Here is a 20,230-nt window from a genome sequence, read left to right on the forward strand (position 1 = left end):
TGCTCCCTCTGTGTGTGTGTGTGTGTGTGTGTGTGTGTGTGTGTGTGTGTGTGTGTGTGTGTGTGTGTGTGTGTGTGTTGCTCAGTTCAGAGGGGGCTAGGAGCTAGGAGGTGAGACAGCAGCAACAGGGGTGAAAAGAGAAGAAACAGAGTTCTATGAAGAGTTTGTTTCCAGTGTTACTGTACATTCCCCATCCAGTGAGTGATGGAGAGAGGGAAGAAGGGAAGATTCCATAGAGGAGAGGTGTGTAGCAGCTACAGTAGTCCAGTTTGGAGGTGGGTGGAGAGGAGAGCCAGCAGAGAAAGAGAGATAGGCCAGAGAGAGAGGCCTGCCCATCGTCGGACCCCAGAGGACCGTGTCCCCCCAAAGTAAGCCACCTGAGCTGCAGAGAGAGAGGTACAGGAAAGATTGGCATTATGATTGGTCATGGTTGAGATTTCAGCTAAACTCGCTGCTTCGAGGAGAAGGCTGAGAACCAGAAAAGGGGGGGGGGGGGGGGGGGGGGGGTAGGAAAACTGGGTTTGGAAAATGCTGTGATCTCTTATGGACTGTAGCCCATAGACCATGGACTGAACTGTGAATACACAAATATACACTAATATACTAATACACATCTTGAATGACCAGGCTATAATGATCTCTCTACCTTCACCTCTACACCTAAGAACAGGAGCTCCATGACCTACAGTACTGTAGCTCCTGATGCTAGCCCTGTTACCCCCCCACCTCACCCCTCTCCTCCGGGTGCTAGCCCTGTTACCCCCCCCACCTCACCCCTCTCCTCCGGGTGCTAGCCCTGTTACCCCCCCACCTCACCCACGCAGGCAGACCCATCATCATTCGGCTCAAAGCCCTGGTTGCATCTCTTATTGGCGCGACACTTGTAGCTCCCGTAGGTGTTGGTGCAGACAGGACGGTCAGTAGGGCAGGCAGAAGGGAACTCAGTACATTCATCTTTATCTGGGAGACACATTGAGGATGGGAGGGAAGGAGGGGAGGGGGAGGGGTGAAAATGGGACGGGGACAGGGACGGTGTTAAAAAGGAGGAGGTACAGCAGTGCAGCATACTGAGATGGAGGGTTTGCAATGTGTGTATGCAACAGAGATGCAGGGAGGGCAGGTCTGACAGGACAGATGAAAGGAGTTACATCTCCACTGTCATAATGTTGGTCCTGTGTACTCCCCTTCTGTTAAAAAAAGGCTATGTATCTTAATCATAAACCTGTGTAGACTGAGGCACGACCTACCTGTGCATCGGCCGTTCTCATTCATGGCAAAACCATGGCCACACTGCAACAGAGACAGGCAAGGATGAACACATGATTACATTATCAACAACGTCATCTTTCAATCTTTAAAGGTCCAACAATATGTAGATTAAGACCTCCATGTAAACCTCTATCTCTACTGCAGGTGTGCTCTCCTCCTCATCTCTGGGGTAGGAGATCTCCATGACTGAGTTGATTTCACTGGGCTCCAGAGGTCGAGCCACCGACCTCCCATCTGGCCAGTACACCTCCAGACTGGTAGCTACGTCTTTACCTGGACACACACATCGAGATGGAGGACCATTCAGCAACTCTTTAAAATATACCTTAGATATTAGTGTGCTTGCATCAGCAAAAAATATTTTACGATTAAATTGATTCTTAACTTAACCTCTTACTATGAAATGTCCCATCCGGCTGTCACTCTCTCAATACAAAAATCTGGATTTTATTCTTAACTCAGATTAAAATTGGCCTTTCACCTTATACACTCTTCGAGATAAAGTGCCTTCAGTAAGTATTCATCCCCCTGGATTTTTTTCACATTGTGTTGTGTTACAACCTGACTTTAAAATAAATGTAATACATTTTTTTTGTCTCTGATGTAAACCAAATTCCCCAAAATGTCAAAGTGAAAAAAAATGTTTGAACCTTTTACCATTAAAAATGAAAAGCTGAAATGTCTCGAATCAATAAGTATTCACCCCCTTTGCTATGACACTCCTAAAATAAGCTCAAATGCAAAAATGTCTTCAACAAAAATGTCATTAATTAAATTGAATTAAGTCCATCTGAGTGCAAGGATAATAGTTCATGTGATTTCAGAATGAATATCTGGGGTCTCTGAATTGCATTGGAATCAATGACACACTGTGTGGATTAGGATGTCACTACCAACTCAGCAAATTTCATAATTTTCTCTTGATCCTAACAAACTACCCAGTCCCTGCCGGTGACAAGCATACCCAGAACTTGATGCAGCTACCACTATTCTTCACACAAGGGATAGTACAGAAACTGCAATGCATGTGCTGGATTTGCACTAAACATAATGCTTTGTAGTAAAATCAAGTTTCTAGTCACTTTATTTGCTGTATTTATTTGCTAATTATGTATGTGAAATAGATTTTCTAAATTTGAGCAGTTTTGTTCCTCTCCATTTGCTCAGTTTGTAATGACAACCTGATCCACACAGTGTCTAAATGAGGGGTTTTCAAAGTTTTGATGACTGAGGGCCAATTTAGGGACCCAACATGGGATGAAGGGCCGCCCAAGAAAAAACGGAACGCAAAATAATTCATCTCTTTATTAGCTAACCCTAACCAATAATACATACCAGTGATCACAAAAACTTCTTTACATGAGTCGTTCAAGAGGTCAGTTTAAGATTCATGAAAACATTCGGTTGTCTCAAAAGTGCCCTGCAAACATACACACACAGAATAAGTATAATACATTTTAACCACTAGATGGCAATCTCGTAGAAGTAGGCTAATGCAAATAGAAATGAGTTCATTTTAAGATTAATCAAACTTTGTATCTATTCTTGCTATTCTATCTTGCTATTTTAACTATTCTTAATAATACAGTATTCATCATCATTATCATCATCATCATTATTACTGTTATTATTATTATTATTATTATTATTAGGCTATTATTGCCTGTCATCAATGGGCTATTCATTAAGTCACATTGATTCTGAATTTGTTACAGGATCAACATACCTTTTCTTACTTCGAATGGAATTTATGGTGATGTCTTCTGTTGGCCACTCCGTCACTGAACGGCTTGTTCCGCCTGGCAAGTTCTTGAGCTACCACGTAGCTAGCCTGTGATATCGCTTGTTTAAGCTTGTTTAAGCTTGGTTGGCTCATCGCCCGTGAAATTGTCGTAGATTTTATGATTTGTGTCATAATGGCGTTTTATGATGAACTCCAATATCATTCCATTCACCTGCTTGGAGATTAGGCACATGACTTTATCCGACCCATGAGGTACAACGACGTAAGCATCGCTCCATCTCCTCTGAAACTTCCTTTTCTCCTCACTGACAAAACGTTTTTTTGCGCGATGGCCCTCAATCTCGCTTCCAGAAGGAAACAACCTAACTAACTGACTAATGTTAACTAACTAACTAACTTTCGATCTCGCAAAAACGTCAATGATAAAAATCGCTAGCTAACGTATAGTTTGTAACAGATTGTAGTTTCCCGCGTTATCGCGACTCGCGAGATGCCTAGTTGCCATGCAACCAGTAGCCTAGCAAGATTCTACCAGCTGTCATTCCTAATTTGACAGTTTAGGCTAAACTGTCAAATTAGGAATGACAGCCCAGGGGGCGCAGTTTTACCCTTCTTAAAAGTACAGCACTGTGTGATGGATGACTAAAATATAACGCATGCATTTCATCATGTCACCTTAACTCATCGCAGGCCGCCAGAAACGTTTGAGAGGACCGTCATTGGCCCGCGGGCCGCACTTTGAAAACCATTGGTCTAAATGATTCATATACAAATCAGAGACTCCATAAAAACAATGAAATCACATGAACTATTATCCTTGCACTCAGACTCAGCTCAGACTCAATTCAACTTAACACACACACACACACACACACACACACACACACACACACACACACACACACACACACACAGCCTTCCTTTCCCTCCATTAAATATTTTAATCAAGCATAGAGAAAGGCCTCCTGGAGGTCCTCCCGGGTCCTTAATTAAAGTGACATTTCTTGGGTAAACAGATCCAGGCTGCTCCTGCCAGACAGCTCTCCACTCAGTAGCAGGTGTGCCTCAGAGAAGCCAAGGGTGACATTTCACCTGCTCAGCATCCATGATGCTACAATATACCACACACTCACTCTCTATTGGTGGGGATGTGTCTCACTAGTTTGTAGTGGATCACAGGTGAACAGGCCTACTCACCTGATAACATTCCTGCTCTATTGCTGCTTCACCGGTCAAGTTAATACCAATACAGGTCCGGCTGGAAAGGCTTGTAGTCACTCTAGTGGAAAGCACTTTGTTCCTCACAGTATATTACCAGTCATCAGAGGCTGTAATAAAGAGTCTAACTGCAGCAGGCCAGCTGATGTGTGCTGCCTTCTGAGCCCTGGGACCTGACTCTGACTTTGGCCAGGTCCTATCTGGGACTTGGACAGGAACCAACTGATCTGGATGGGGGGTCTGAGTCTGTGTGGGGGTCCCTATCCAAGGGTGATTCCAGCTGCTGCACCTGTCCCCCATCCACATCCCCCCCATCTCCACCTCTCCCCCACCCTCCCCCTTACCTCCCCCCCTTGTGCCTCCAATCAGGAGGGGTATTAAAGCAATGCTTTCCACATGGATGCAGTATGGTACACTGTTTTCTAAATGGTGGGTGTGGACTACTAGTGGGTTGTGATCAAGGCTTTAGTCGCAACAGACTAGTCTATGGATGGAAACATTTCTATGCTCATCTGAGGGGTAACAAGATTATTCTAAAAGCTGTAGGCATATTGGACTGGGAAGCAGTGGTTTAGCTAGCAGACGTACCAAGGCCAAAGTGGGCGACAGGCTCCATCTCACACAGGTACCCCGACCCTCCGTCTATGATACGAGTGTGAGGACCGCTCCTCTTGGTGTAGACCACCACCTTAGCCCCCCGGGCAAATGCCCCAAACTGAGTCCGAGGAATTACACGCAGCCACGAATTAGTGGAACCCTGACAGAGAAAAAGAGAGAGATAGAGAGAGAGAGATAGAGAGAAAGAAAGAAACAGAATGGGATGGCTTTACACATCTGTCACCCATGTATAAGATGACCACACACACACCCACATACACACACACACACACACACACACACACACACACACACACACACACACTTCACACCCTGTGTTACCTGGTTGACTTTGTAGATAGAGAGGGGCTGTGCTGCACTCTCCCCATGGGACACCAGCAGATCCAGTCGTCCATCTCCATCAAGGTCTGTCACTACCGCTCCTGCAGGATAGAACACACACAATGTCTCTGCTGAGAAGTCAACTTTTTTCCACTACAAAATCCCAGATCCTAATGGATCTCTGGTTCCACACTGTGGCAGGAGTAGAGATTGCCATTCATATGCTTCATCTGAGGACACTGTGTGAACAGCAACATTTTTGAGTTCATGTTTAGCAGTATGTCAAAACATACTTTGTGTGCAATATCATTACTGCCATTTCCAAGTGACCTTTGTCATCTTATAAATGACAATTCTCTTCCGTGTTAGACTCACCTGTTCCTCTTCCCTCAGGCTCTGCAGCATCCCCCACGTTTAGCTCCTCAATTTGAGGGTCCCCGTGTTCTCTCCTGGTCACCCTGCCATGGGCAATAACCAGCAAATCATGTACACATCCCAAAATAAACTATCCATTGATAACAGAGTAATGGTAGTAGCTAGCTAGCTAATGCAATTTAGCAACAGGGCTCCAGACCAAGCTTTTTCATTTGCTGACACCATCAAATGATTTGGTCGCGCTAAATGTTATTCACGCAGTTGCAAAGAGTCAGTAGACTAATTTTAGCAATGAACTTGACATTGCATTCAGAGACAACTTGTGTTGTGTGTGTCATAAACATTCCTCTTGTCATTACAATGCTCTTACTGTTTACAAATGCATACAGAAATGCATTACATGCTACATCGCCTATTATTTGATAATATATATATTTTTTTTTTAAAACAATGCTTGATCATTACATCGCAATCGCATGCGGAAGAAGGCACTTCCAGGCAGCTGCATAACACTGACATTATAGGCCAAGAAAAAATCATATGGAAATCGAATGGAGAAAACATGTTAAACTATCCACAAACAGAGATAAATAGTGTACAATACAAATACAAATTATAAGGTACCGCAGACCACGAGATCTCCTGAGAGAAAAGCAAAATATGTTTTCTTACTGGACATTTTGTGCTGCTTTGGTGAAAGCCTCTGCTCTGTATACATAATGTGCATTCAAGATACAATATCCTTGTATTTCCACAAAACTTGCAGAGTCCAAAGTAGGCCTACATTTTCACATCTCGCAGTGATCACCTGCCACTCTGGCAGATGCTTGCAATTGTCAGCACTTTATTCCCTTTTTAAATATCTATTTCGTATCATAATTTAGGCCTACTTATTTAGGTTCCTAGGCTTTCAAAGACTGGACAGATGCGTTTGCTTTGACACTGTGTGCAGTTTGAGGCGGGTAGCCAAACTCGCAGCACGAGATTGGTCGTCCTGTAGTTTTTCTTTCGCATATTATTTATTATTAGGGAGGATGTTGGAACTGAATTGCACCGCGGTGGCCAGAGGTGGCAGATTTCCAACACATTTACGTCCTGCTCCTTTAACAACTCTGGGTTTAATTCCCCCTAGAACAATGTACTCAAGATATGTTCTGCACTGTAAGTTGCTTTGGATAAAAGCATTTGCTAAATGGCATGTACTGTATTATTAAATCATAAACTTGATTATACTTATTTTTTTTGTTTTACAGAACAGGTACTGTATGCACAATGACGATCAGTGCAGAAACAACTCTGGCCAAAACTAAGTGATTACATCAATTTACTTGAGGACAATAGTTTAAGATCAGTGTTTCGATGCCAGACAACCTTTAATGTTAATTTGGCTCATACAACTGGATACTCAAAGTAAATGCAGCCTTGGAGCAGTTCCGCTACTGCACTAACATCCTGGGCACACAAAACTCCTCCAATAGTCACGCATTTGGGAATATTCTTGTCCAATCAGGTTTTGAGTTCTCTGGCACTCCGGCATGACTGAGTCTTAATTTACCCATCAGGTGTAAGCATAACAGCTATTTCAGGTCAATGATTATTGAGCTGAATCAGAGATCTGAACTAATGCAGATGCAGGTTCAGATTCTGAATAACATGTTGTTATAATTAAGACTGATGATGATGATGAAGCTGATGCAGTATGTACTATTATCTATAATGCATATTGTATTCATCCATTGTTACAGTGTGCAGCCAAATGTGGCAAATCCCAATCCCAATAGTACAGTATGAACACTGTATGACAGATTCTCATGTCTTCTCTAAATAAAGGGTAGTGGAGATGGCTCACCAAACTACACTGGGTAAGGAATAACCTTGTCTGGCCTGAACATGTATGTTTGGTTTATCTCAGTGTTCTAGTAATGGCTCTAGTCACCAAGATGACCCATCTATCTACCACAATGCACTGCACCATGTGGAGAAGGTTTATTTCCTATCACAATGGTGACACAACAGTAGAGCCGTGAAAATGTGCCTGTGTGTGTTCATGCTTCGCCTTGTGTACATGTGTGATTGTACCTGAACAGTCTATTGGCAGAGGAGCCTCTGTAGGCGATGTTGTTGAAGAACACCTCCAGTTCATTGTCATTGTCAAAGTCTGCAGCGATGACTGTCCTCACAGGAGAGGGCATGGAGAACTTCTGAGACGCTATGTCCTGTTGTCAGGAAACACCAGGACACATATGAACCGTATCAATGAACCACTCATACAGTATATACTCACACAAACACACACACACACACACACACACACATACACATGCAAGCAAGTACACACACACACAAACACACAATTCTGATAGGCAATGTCTCAGGACGGCAATACACCATAATGTACAAGACCTCATGGCGTCAGGTAAATGCTTCACACTGACTACAGAAATTACAGAACAGTACACTCTGAGGTGCATGCATAAACAGGTACATTTACCACCTAGAGACCAAAAATAAGGAAAATCCTGAGAGTATTCACTCCAAGTCTTTACAAGTGCTTCTCAAAAGAGGGTGGAATATTGTGTTGATGTTTTATGAAAACTATCCAAACAACTGTTTTGAATCAGTGCTTTTAGTATAATATTTCATAAGCAGACTTTTGCACATGCAGATTGTTGCAACCAATCCCACAGCTGTGTTATAAAGTACCATTGTGGTCAGCAGTTCTCGTCCTGAAGAGCTGTAAGGTGTGCAGGGCAGGTCTAACACACCTGATACCACTCGCTAAACTAGCCCGCTAATCAACTAATCAATCAATTATCCAAACTAAAGATAGGGATGGAGTAAAGCTTGCACTCCCTGCATCCCTCCAGGGCCAGAGTCAGTGGCCAGTGTGTAGTACAGTATTTGGGGTGTGGAGGGCCTGTACCTGTACCCTGTCTGTCTCTGGTGAGGGAATGTAACGGATCTCTCCTGGCTTCAGTGAGGCGGTGATAAGTCGAGGAAGAGTTATAGAGCGGCCCTGCACTCCCTCAAGTATTTACTCTCTGTTTTAATTATAAGGATCATAAAGCCTGGAGGGAGGAGGGCAGAGAGTGACCTTCTACTGTTTAGGTGAAGGAGAGGGCCAATTTAAGGGCAGTAGCAGGAGGGGGAGGGGGGATTGGAGATGGAGGGGATCCAAATCGAAAAATAAAAAAAGTAATTGTTAATGGAAAAATGCCACTTTTCCCTCACTTTCAGAGGCACAGCTAAAGCAAGCCACTTGTCTATGACATTGTGGGTGGGATTGGTCATTATTCTATCCTACAGCAGCAGACCCTACATCATTCATTCATTCACTGTCAGAATCAAATCACTCCTGGCTGGCCAGTCACAAGTCACACTTAAAAGTAGGAGTGACATTGTTGTTGAAATTATGCGGAGCGGTGTGGAATTGATTATTTCATTAATTGACCCTTCTTAACAGCTTGCCTTGTAAGTTGCTGGTTCGAATCATGCTATAAACAATATTTGTTTGCAAATTATTGTTGCTAATGCTAATGTTTGCTAATGCCTTCCCCTGACAACTAACCCTTACCTTAACCACTCAAAGTAAATGCCTAATGATGCCTAACTGCCTTGCAATTCAAGGTCAATAAAGATGAACTTCTTATGTGAGTCACGCAAATTCTCATAACCTCATTCAGTTGAAGTCTGAAGTTTACATACACTTATGTTGAAGTCATTAAAACTCATTTTTTAACCACTCCACAGATTTCATGTTAACAAACTATAGTTTTGGCAAGTCGGTTAGGACATCTACTTTGTGCATGACAAGTCATTTTTCCAACAATTGTTTACAGACAGATTATTTCACTTATAATTCACTATATCACAATTCCAGTGGGTCAGAAGTTTAGATACACTAAGTTGACTGTGCCTTTAAACAGCTTGAAACATTTCAGAAAATGATGTCATGGCTTTAGAAGCTTCTGACAGGCTAATTGACATCATTTGAGTCAATTGGAGGTGTACCTGTGGATGCATTTTAAGGCCTACCTTCAAACTCAGTGCCTCTTTGCTTGACATTATGGGGAAATCAAAAGAAATCAGCCAAGACCTCAGAAAAAACATTGTGGACCTCCACAAGTCTGGTTCATCCTTGGGAGCAATTTCCAAACGGCTGAAGGTACCATGTTCATCTGTACAAACAATAGCACGCAAGTATAAACACCATGGGACCACGCAGCCGTCATACCACTCAGGAAGGAGATGCGTTCTGTCTCCTAGAGATGAACGTACTTTGGCGCGAAAAGTGCAAATCAATCCCAGAACAACAACAAAGGACCTTGTGAAGATGCTGGAGGAAACAGGTACAAAAGTATCTATATCCACAGTAAAACGAGTCCTATATCGACATAACCTAAAAGGCCACTCAGCAAGGAAGAAGCCACTGCCCAAAAACCGCCATGAAAAAGCCAGACTACAGTTTGCTACTGCACATGGGGACAAAAATCTTACTTTTTGGAGAAATGTCCTCTGGTCTGATGAAACAAAAATTTAACTGTTTGGCCATAATGACCATCATTATGTTTGGAGGAAAAAGGGGGAGGATTGCAAGCCGAAGAACACCATCCCAACCGTGAAGCACGGGGGAGGCAGCATCACGTTGTGGGGGTGCTTTGCTGCAGGAGGGACTGGTTCACCTCGCAAAATAGATGACATCATGAGGAAGGAAAATGATGTGGATATATTGAAGCAACATCACAAGACATCAGCCAAGAACTTAAAGCTTGGTCGCAAATGGGTCTTCCAAATGGACAATGACCCCAAGCATACTTCCAAAGTTGTGGCAAAATGGCTTAAGGACAACAAAGTCAAGTTATTGGATTTGCCATCACAAAGCCCTGACCTCAATCCTATAGAAAATGTGTGGGCAGAACTGAAAAGGCGTGTGTGAGCAAGGAGGCCTACAAACCTGACTCAATTACACAAGTTCTGTCAGGAGGAATGGGCCAAAATTCCACCAACTTGTGGGAAGTTTGTGGAAGGCTACCCAAAACGCTTGACCCAAGTTAAACAATTTAAAGGCAATGCTACCAAATACTAACTAAGTGTATGTAAACTTCTGACCCACTGGGAATGTGATGAAAGAAATAAAAACTGAAATAAATATTTCTCTCTACTATTATTCTGACATTTCACATTCTTAAAATAAAGAAGTGGTCCTAACTGACCTAAGACAGAGAATGTTTACTTGGATTAAATGTCAGGAATTGTGAAAAACTGAGTTTAAATGTATTTGGCTAAGGTGTATGTAAACTTCCGACTTCAACTGTAAATAGCGTATCTTCAGTTTTTGAAAAATCCCTTCTACGCGTGAATCAGGACACGCTTTAATTAGGAGATGGTTGAAATGTTACGGTGAAAAGTGTATGATATGAAATGAGACTGTGTTCCAATAGTTCTCCCTCATCTCCTTTCCTTCTGTGTGTGTGTAGGGGGAAACCTCAGCCATAGATTTTAATTAAAATGCAAACAGCCCTAATCGGCACTTTCCACTGTCCAGGGAAGCTGCTGCTTCAGCCCCGATTTAATTAGCAGTTTACTGGAGTGACCCAACAGCTTCATTATGGATGGCAAAGGTCACCATGGTTAGGGGGAGAGTGTGTGTGTGTGTGTGTGTGTGTGTGTGTGTGTGTGTGTGTGTGTGTGTGTGTGTGTGTGTGTGTCAGTGATTCCACCATTCACTGTGAGGCCAGCCCCACAGTAACCCCCTGTTTGACCCCCATAAAGATTTCAGTACTGACGTTTATCTATCCTCAGGTAAAGGATCTAGTCAAAGATGCTGACAAATGTGATGCCACAGAGCCCAAAACCTCCACAGATTTATACTTTACTACAACCTATCTGTCTTCCTCACTCAGACACACACACGCCCGCACGCATGCATGCATACAGAAAAACTTAAATGGAGACATGTTCAATTAGCTTACTCTCTGACTTAGCTGTCTCTTCTCACTGTGGTAATGTAATGGGTAAATCACCACCTGTCCACCATTAAGTCTCTCCCAGTCAATCCCAGTTTCAACTGTATTGATCTCTGTTATTTAAAACTCATAAATAACCATTGATAACCCTGTGATTCAGGGTGTAAATACCTCTAGTGTTTGTGGTCTTTGTGTAGCCATTGATTCTGGCCAGAGGTGATTCTTCCCAATACCAATCACAGCCCTATACCTCCATAGCTGTATTTGATATATTTCTGAGAGATTGTTAGGCACAGTAGCTGTAGATGAACAAGGATCAATGGAATAACACGTGGAGTGCCAGATGATTACAGTATGAAGAGTATTGCACTAAGGAATAGTGAGAGGTCATTGGCCCATTCCACTAACAGAGAATTCTCATGTACAGAATATATCCTGCTAGGATTCTAATTCTCTGAGCTGTCCAGTACCTTGAACCTCTGCTTGCGGTTGTTACTGAGCTGCAGGTAGAGGCGGTGTGGCCCATTCCAGTTGCCATAGACGATGTCAGTCTTCCCGTCGCGGTTGAAGTCGGCGAGAGCCACCCCTCGACCATGCTGCATGGGGTCCTCCACACCTGACACACACACACACACACACACACACACACACACACACACACACACACACACACACACACACACACACACACACACACACACACACACACACACACACACACACACAGGTGGAGATCACACTAGAGATTTGGTGGGAATCCTAACAAGACATACCGGTAAGCCTACTGTATGTGAAGAGTACTTATGCTTACTTACAGGGAGGTTTTTTGTGGTCTGACATCCACCATATAGGTTGTTCCTTTAAGATCTACACAAAGTGGCTGCAGTTGGTTCCTTAGGAAGTTGGTGTAACATTACACACATTTTTCCCTTCACGTTTTCACCTCTCTCACTCTCCATCCCTCCCTCTCTCTCACCTGCCTGCTGGGCCACGTCAGTGAAGGTTCCATCTCCGTTGTTCTTAAACAAGAAGTTGGGTCCATACTCATTGTCACAGAACACATCAGACAAGGTCTGACTCACAATGGGTCCGACCACCACCCCTCTACCTCCTACAGAGAGGAGAAAGAGAGAGAGAGAGAGAGAGGAGGGGGGGGGGGGGGATTAGGCTCCATCACAAAAACGATCTGAGAGATCATTACTGTCTTTCCAGGCCATTTCCCCTGGGCAGGGCTTTCTGCTGACACAGACATTGACTGCCAGCAGATCACAGGACAGGGAAAAGACCCACAGGCATGCACACACCCACACACACATGCACGCCCACATGCACGCACACACACTATAAACCTGTATGTCCGGCAGACTAATTCCTCCACTACTTAGCACATAAAAGAAGAAGTCCTCCACATTCCATTTCTGGGCCCTTTCAATACATGCTCAATAATTCCCCTAGAGTAATAGAAGAAAGAATTGTACTATAAGTAACTCAAAGCAACTATACAGTAAATTCCCCAAAAAGACAACAGCCTATAAAGGACCAACACTAAAAACCTATTGAAGCCTGATCATTTAAGAGGGAGAGAGGGGAAGTTGATGGCTATATGGTAGAGTGTGGAGACTCACTCCTGATTTACTGTCCCTCTCTATCTGCCCAGACACATACCATCAGTCTCCTACACTCGTAAAATATGAATATTACTTTTGGGACATGTGATTAAAAATACAACTTGACTATCTGTTCCTCCACACTGATTCAGGTACACAGGTATCCTGACCATCCATCTATAATACGATTGTGAGGGCCTTGTTGTAGCCTAATATTCTTTTAATAGTCCAAATACACAAATAACCTGAATAAAACACCCTCATGTAAACCCTTCAATCCGAATTGAGTGATCGTTCCAAATGAAATATATTTCCGAATGGAAGGGCTGGGTTATACCTTGGATAATATTATAGGAGAATGTTAACTAATATTAGGCATGTAAACGCTCATTCGGCTAACTTTCCCAATCAGAATATCCAATTCGCATGCATCGGTACTGGGCGCAGTTTATGCCACGTGCACATAGACTGCACAATGCGGTTGAGGTCCGACGGAAGTCCATTGGTTTCAATGTGATGCAGTGCACACGATTGCGACTCAGCAGCTGCACAAGTCTGCATTGCGTTCCAGATTCTGCACATGTAGAAAAGATCCTACATGTACGTTAAAATGCGCTGTGGCACTCCGGCAGAAGTCATCTTAAAAACTACTTTGTGATATTACAAGCTAACTGTCAACACCACAGCAGCACTACAAATAAAAGCTAATATTTTGTCTAACAAAAATGTTAGCTTTTATTCAAACCGTATTTTGGATTTTAAGCTACAGCCAGTCAATTATTTTAATAATGAAGTGCAGTGCAGTCATGACTATTCAACAAAACAATAAATCTGTCAATTATTTTTATGTTTTTCTCCAGTGAATTTCTTACACATTTCACATGAAACGAAATTGGTGCTTTTCCCGTAGCTGTGCAAACTTAACAATGCATATACATTATTCTAAAAGTGACTTCAAACAACCGTAACTAGCTATGTATGATTCATACCATGATAGAGTTTTCATGGTTTTCAACATATGTAGCAGTCCCATAGAAAGAAATGGGAGAGCGCATGAATCTCACAAATTAGGATCTAGTTTATCAGGGATGCTTTCCAAACTTTAGATCTGAAGATTGGTTCCACGTCCCAACAAGACAGGTCAGTCAAGGCTCCGAGTGTCGCGTAAGAATGACGCCACCTGCAGTCAAGACAATGGTAGTTTAGGCGAAGCGGTGGTGTGCTTGAAGGACCTGATGATACCTGACGTAAGACACTGATGTCAGTATATGAACGATATGTGGAGGGAGGATGGTCCAACCTGCTGCAAACCGTTCTGGCACCTTGGGAATATTATCTATCTGGCGCATAGTGGTATATTGGGAGAGTGGCGCCAATGAAATTACTGGAGGCTTCAAATAGTTTTTTTTTTATTATTGGACTAAGATATGTAAGTGGACGGGGCTAACAAGACTTCAGACATGGACAAATGGTGGACGAAAAAATCCAGTTTCAGCCACAAAACGTCATGGATACTCTCAAGTAAAACAATAAAACTACCACACATTTGGAAAATCTCTGTTTAATTGGTTTAACTTTTAGTATAGCTAATAAATTTCGTAGTTGAAATTACAGTATCTATTCAGTTAAAAATATATAATCTAAGGTAAAGCAAACGGTTGCCTGGCAACTTGCTCCAGGTTTGCGTGAAAGAACTATTTGAGTCTCCATAAACGTTAGCCAATAGAAAATTGGCCCATAGGCGCCACTTTTCTAATATACTACTCTGATCTGGTGGACACCAGTCCTTACGCCACATGCACATAAACTGCGCAATGCAGTTGAGGTCGGCGGAAGTCCATTGGTTTCAATGAGATGCGGTGCACACGATTGAGACTCAGCAGCCGCACAAGTCTGCGTTCTGGATTCCGCACATGTAGGAAAGATCCTACACGGCGTTAAAATGCACTGCGGCAGTCCGGCAGAAATCAGTTTAAAAACGACTTTGTGATATTATAAACTAACTGTCAACACCACAGTAGCACTGGTTAGGCTAACAACAATAGCTAACAACAATGTTGGCTTTTATTCCAACCATATTTTGGACTTTTAAGATGCAGCCAGTCAATTGTTCGAATGAGGAAGTGCAGTGCAACCACCCAGCTCAAGCTCCCACTTACCACACCATGCTAGCAGTGGGAAAACAATTCGTTTTGAAAACAATTAAATTTGTGCTGTCGCAGTCGATATGCATGTGGCATTCGAAAACCATTGCCAAACGCATCGTCAATGGGATAAAGGCACTTGCATAGTCTCATTTGTCACTTTCCATAGGCGTGCACAATTTCGTAAAGGACGAGCGTGTTATGCAAAAGTTCTGCTTCCATTCCTCATCGGTAAATTCCAAGAGCACAATTCTTTCCAATCAGTCTTTACTCGATCAGCTGATCAAGATGTTGGCTGTTTGTCCCATGGGACACACAAAGAAAAGGTCACTGCAAGTCAGAAACTATTATAAACTATTATATGTTAGGAGATGTAAACAGTTACCTCCAAAAGGCAACTTGAAATAGTGATCAGATCTTTTGTAATGTTAATTCAGGATGAATTCATTCTGAATGGCCAAATATTGTGCATGAAAACATAGTCAGTGATTTATGGTGGTTAAATGAAGGCATCTACAGAGGAATGAAGAAATGGGCCGTCAATCTGCTCTGCCCCCTAGTGGTTCAAAAGACACCCTAGAATGTTTAAATAAAAATCATTCCAGTGTTGTGTCAACCAAACCCTTATGCTTGTGCCCAAACATAAATATGCTAATTCTAGATTCCCCTTTCCCCTCAATCCTTCCCTCCCTCTTTCTTTATCTTTCCCTTATTATCTCCCTCCCCCTCTCTTAAAGAATAGGAATTAGTAGAACAGTTACTAAATTCTGGGATTAAATATGCCAAATCTAACATTCTGTACACCCATTCTGTATGCGACAGAATGTTGCTTTGAACGGTAATGTCTATTTTAGTCATTCTAGTTCTATGGCCTCACACACATAGACTGAGACCTGCTGCCTAGGGAGCCACACTAGGCAGTGATGGATGCAGTCTCTGGCCCATTGAGCCAGTCCAGGCTGATATATATGTGTGTCGCCCTTCCCTTTCGTTTCGCAGTGACTTTGACTGGAGTAAACAGCTGACAGGGCCAAAAGACCCCAGCTCACACATTCTCTCTCTCTCTCTCTCTCTCTCTCTCTCTCTCTCTCTCTCTCTCTCTCTCTCTCTCTCTCTCGCTCTCTCTCTCAGTTCTTCACTCTGCCCTCTCTCTTTCTTTTTCTCTCCTTCCCCCTCTCTCTCTTGCTCTCTCTCTCTCTCTATTAGAGGTTGCTGTCTGTAGTAAAGAGCTCTATATTTCAGTCTTGCAGGAGGACAGGGGTACAGGGCACTTCACAGTGGTTGTGTAAATCAGACTGGGGCCAAGGCACGCTGCACCAGGAGGTTATGGTCAGAGTCACAGAGAGTCATACACATTCAGCCCATTCATCATTTAGGGCCATATTTTAATGCTGTAAAAACCAGCCTTAGTGCAAACGCTGGCGGTGGCGCCAGGGGGTGTGTCTGAAATATTATTGCTTTTTTTAAGGCCAGAATCTTTCAGTGTAACTGATGGCACTTGGCCTGTTCATTGTCATGAACACGCCTCTATTACCGTTACTCCCCCCACCACAGAGCAGGCAAGACAGTGCTCCAGCGCTGTGGTAATTTGGTAACTTGGTCCTGTGCTGTGGTAATTTGGTAACTTGGTCCTGTGCTGTGGTAATTTGGTAATTTGTTCCTGTGTCAGTTTTGCTGAAAATAGAGCCCTTAATCTCTCTAACACGCAGTGTCACATACACATACACACACACAAACACACACACACTCATGCACGCACACACCTACCTGTGAACTTGTTTACTCCGGCCTGCTCTGCCACATTGGACAGGGCGATGATGCCCTTGGAGAGGTCGCTGGCACTTTCATCCATCTCTATGAGAGCATGGGGTGCCACAGTTCCACTGGCATAGTTAGCTATGTAGATGGCATAGCGGCCTGTTCCCTGAGAAAGAAGAGGACATGGACAGTCTGAGTTACAGTTGAATACTGTAATGTACACTCCCCGAAGAGAGGAGAATTGAATACACAGAGTTTCAGTATAAACACCACCCCCTGTCTTTCTGTCTGTCTCTTATTTCTACCTTTCAACCACCCCTTTCTCTGCCCCTCTCTCTCTCTGATCACACCTCCCTCTCCGCTTTCCCCCTCTCCTCTTTCTCCATCCACCCTTACTCCCCCCCCCCTCTCTCCCTGTAGAGATTAATTTCACACTCCATTATCAGTGAGAGTCCCTGCAGACACAAACTCACATACGGAACCACACTAATAGACTGCACAGCCAATTTCAATGAGCTTCCCTACCAGGGCTCACACACTCCAATCAATACACACACACGCGCGCACACACACACACACACACACACACACACACACACACACACACACACTGCATTGGTATAAACATTGCCACACCACAACAGGACTGGAACGGAAGGTGGATGTAAATGTCACAACTCAGTCTCCCGTCTCAACCATGTCAGGCGAGGGAAGTGGCATACACACACACACACACACACACACACACAATCTAGTGCTTGAAGGCCATTGGAAGTTACTTACTGGTGTTAAAAGTCAGTGAGTTTCAAGTATCGCTTCACTCTGCAGCCCAGGGGCTGTATGTGTGTGTGTGTGTGTGTGTGTGTGTGTGTGGGTGGGTGGGTGTGTGTGTCATCGAGTGTGTGTGTGTGTGTGTAAGTGAGTGTACTTCGTTCCAGTGCCCTGTGCATGCATGTCTGTGTGAAACATCTGGAGCTGGCTTGAAGGCCACTGAAATAGTCAATCATTTTCAGATAACTCTTTGTGAAGCTCATTGCTGTCTGTCATTCAGCTAGAAGTGGATCCATCCGTCAGCTCACGTGAGACCTCTCAATATCTATCACCTCCGTCAGTTTGATAGAGACTAATGATGAGATCATACTCTCAAGGAGACTGAGAGAGATGAAGATCACATTGAGTGAGTAATTGTACCTCTCTGTGACTGATAGGGCTCTATTTTTAGGTCAATAAGTACAAACGTATTTGTTTACCTACTGAGTATATAACATACTCAGACCAGCATTGGTCTCTGTAACCTGCTGATTGACAATGATGATGATGATCAGTAATATCTATTAGCTAACACCCTCTTCATCAATGGCTGCCATTAAGTACTCATGAAGAGAGGTAGAAGAAGATGCTTTTTCTGCTGTAGAAAAAATGCATTACTCTTCCATCCATCTAAGGGAACAGCAATGCAATAATTGGAGCTTATGGATCATACTAAAAGCATTATCATATTTTAAAGAGATGTAGTTTGGCAGCCTCTCAATGTCCAGTAAAATGAGGCTACGGTAGATCTATTCCGATTCTTACTGTACTCTCCCTACTGTTAACGGGTATATCCCTCACCACTGACTAGGACTGGGGGAGAGAGAAATTTACTATTTATTATAAAGCAATATTTCTGTTCCATGCGTTCATATGGCAGGCACTTTTGTTAAATATGTGTGCACTTTATTTTATGCCTGATGTTCTTGCCTTTTGTTGAATCAATAAATAGATCTTATAAACATTGGATGTGTTGATCAGTTATTCAGTAATAGCATTCGCGATCTGTGGGCTGCGGAGCCGGTGAGTGACTCACTACTCCATCCCCATTATTTGCTTGACAATCGACCGTTACCCAAAATTCTATGACCGTCACAGCCCTAGTGTGTACTGTATGTGTTTGCAAGCATCACTCCTCCCTGAAAAACAAACAAGCCTTGGCTTCTGTAATTACAAGGGTGCAATGGACAACAGAGAGACTGACTACAGCACTCCACAAATTAACTGTCATAACACACACCAAGAGGGGCGGGATAGACCTAGAGCATGAGTTATCACTAGTAAACAAACAAATACACACACACACACACACACACACACACACACACACACACACACACACGCACACACTATACAAACACACATACAGTATTCACACATGCCCAATGGAACAGCATTCACCACAAAGTATTCCAACATACAGCTTGAGATGAATAATCCCTGCTATTGCAGTTCAACACAGGTTGTGGCGTTTCTTGCAGACCATTATACTGTATAACCAGATAGGATGTGAAAAGGATATGTATCGATGTACTTGCTAAAACATACATTTTGATGATAAATATCAAAAAGGGTCTGTGCGTGCGTGTGTGAGAGGTACCTTTCTGTCCACACAGGCTACAGAACGGCCAGCCATACGGTTGGCTACATCCCTATGCTCGTTAACCTCATCGTTTAGAAGATCCTCAAAGCGTCCATTTCTGAACTTAAACAGCTTGTCTGAGTATGTGGCCCGACCTTGAAGAGAGAAAGAGAATAGAGGAGAGGAGAGGAGAGGAGAGCATTATATTCAAATGATAATGAGAGACTTTTTAGATACCTTTCCAACAAGGTTGAAGGCAATTAAAGCTGAAAATTATATTGTAGTTCTGGCGGATGATTAATTGCGGCATAAAACGTATTTGTTATCTAATGAAGTCTCAGATTAGATATGTTTATCTCTGGATATTGATCCACTCTCTCCTGTATGTGTCTCCATTCCAGAGAGGTTGTGATCCAGTGTGTGTGTGTGTGTGTGTGTGTGTGTGTGTGTGTGTGTGGGTGTGGGTGTGGGTGTGTGTGGGTGTGTGTTAGTACCTGAGAATGCATTGTTGGTATTGAGGACATAGATCTCCTCTCGACCATCTCCGTCAATGTCACAGGCCGTCACTCCGATAGCATTGCCCTGACGATCTCTTAGAGCATAGAATGGAGAACTACGGTTGTCAACAGCAATGTTGATTAATTTTTTCTTCTGTTTGTCGTACTTCAGCACCAGGTTAGGCCCATTGTATCTATAAGGCAGGAACAACAGTATACAAATAAGTAGAAATGCACTGATCCGATACTGAACATCGGTATTGGGCCGATATTGGTCTAAAATACTGGAGACTGTTGTACAAACTTGCAGCCTAACACATT

At 43.2% G+C, this 20,230-nt stretch overlaps 1 protein-coding gene across 1 annotated transcript in view; it reads right to left on the reverse strand.

Annotated features, from left to right (window-relative positions):
- Positions 1-254: 254 nt before the first annotated feature.
- The window catches only part of LOC310822752 (cartilage acidic protein 1-like), a gene marked incomplete at both ends in the record, with an annotated part of 21,942 nt that continues 1,966 nt past the window's right edge, over positions 255-20,230 (reverse strand). Inside the window, 13 exons of the mRNA XM_083695223.1 lie at positions 255-382; positions 817-960; positions 1,248-1,290; positions 1,397-1,542; positions 4,820-4,988; positions 5,171-5,271; positions 5,546-5,628; positions 7,625-7,761; positions 11,982-12,127; positions 12,488-12,622; positions 17,030-17,186; positions 19,431-19,567; positions 19,907-20,103. Of these exons, the coding sequence (XP_083551349.1) occupies positions 255-382; positions 817-960; positions 1,248-1,290; positions 1,397-1,542; positions 4,820-4,988; positions 5,171-5,271; positions 5,546-5,628; positions 7,625-7,761; positions 11,982-12,127; positions 12,488-12,622; positions 17,030-17,186; positions 19,431-19,567; positions 19,907-20,103 (1,723 nt within the window). The remainder of the gene's footprint in view (positions 383-816; positions 961-1,247; positions 1,291-1,396; positions 1,543-4,819; positions 4,989-5,170; positions 5,272-5,545; positions 5,629-7,624; positions 7,762-11,981; positions 12,128-12,487; positions 12,623-17,029; positions 17,187-19,430; positions 19,568-19,906; positions 20,104-20,230) is intronic.

Source organism: Argentina silus (assembly GCF_951799395.1).
Source record: "Argentina silus genome assembly, chromosome: X".
Taxonomy (NCBI): Eukaryota; Metazoa; Chordata; class Actinopteri; order Argentiniformes; family Argentinidae; genus Argentina; species Argentina silus.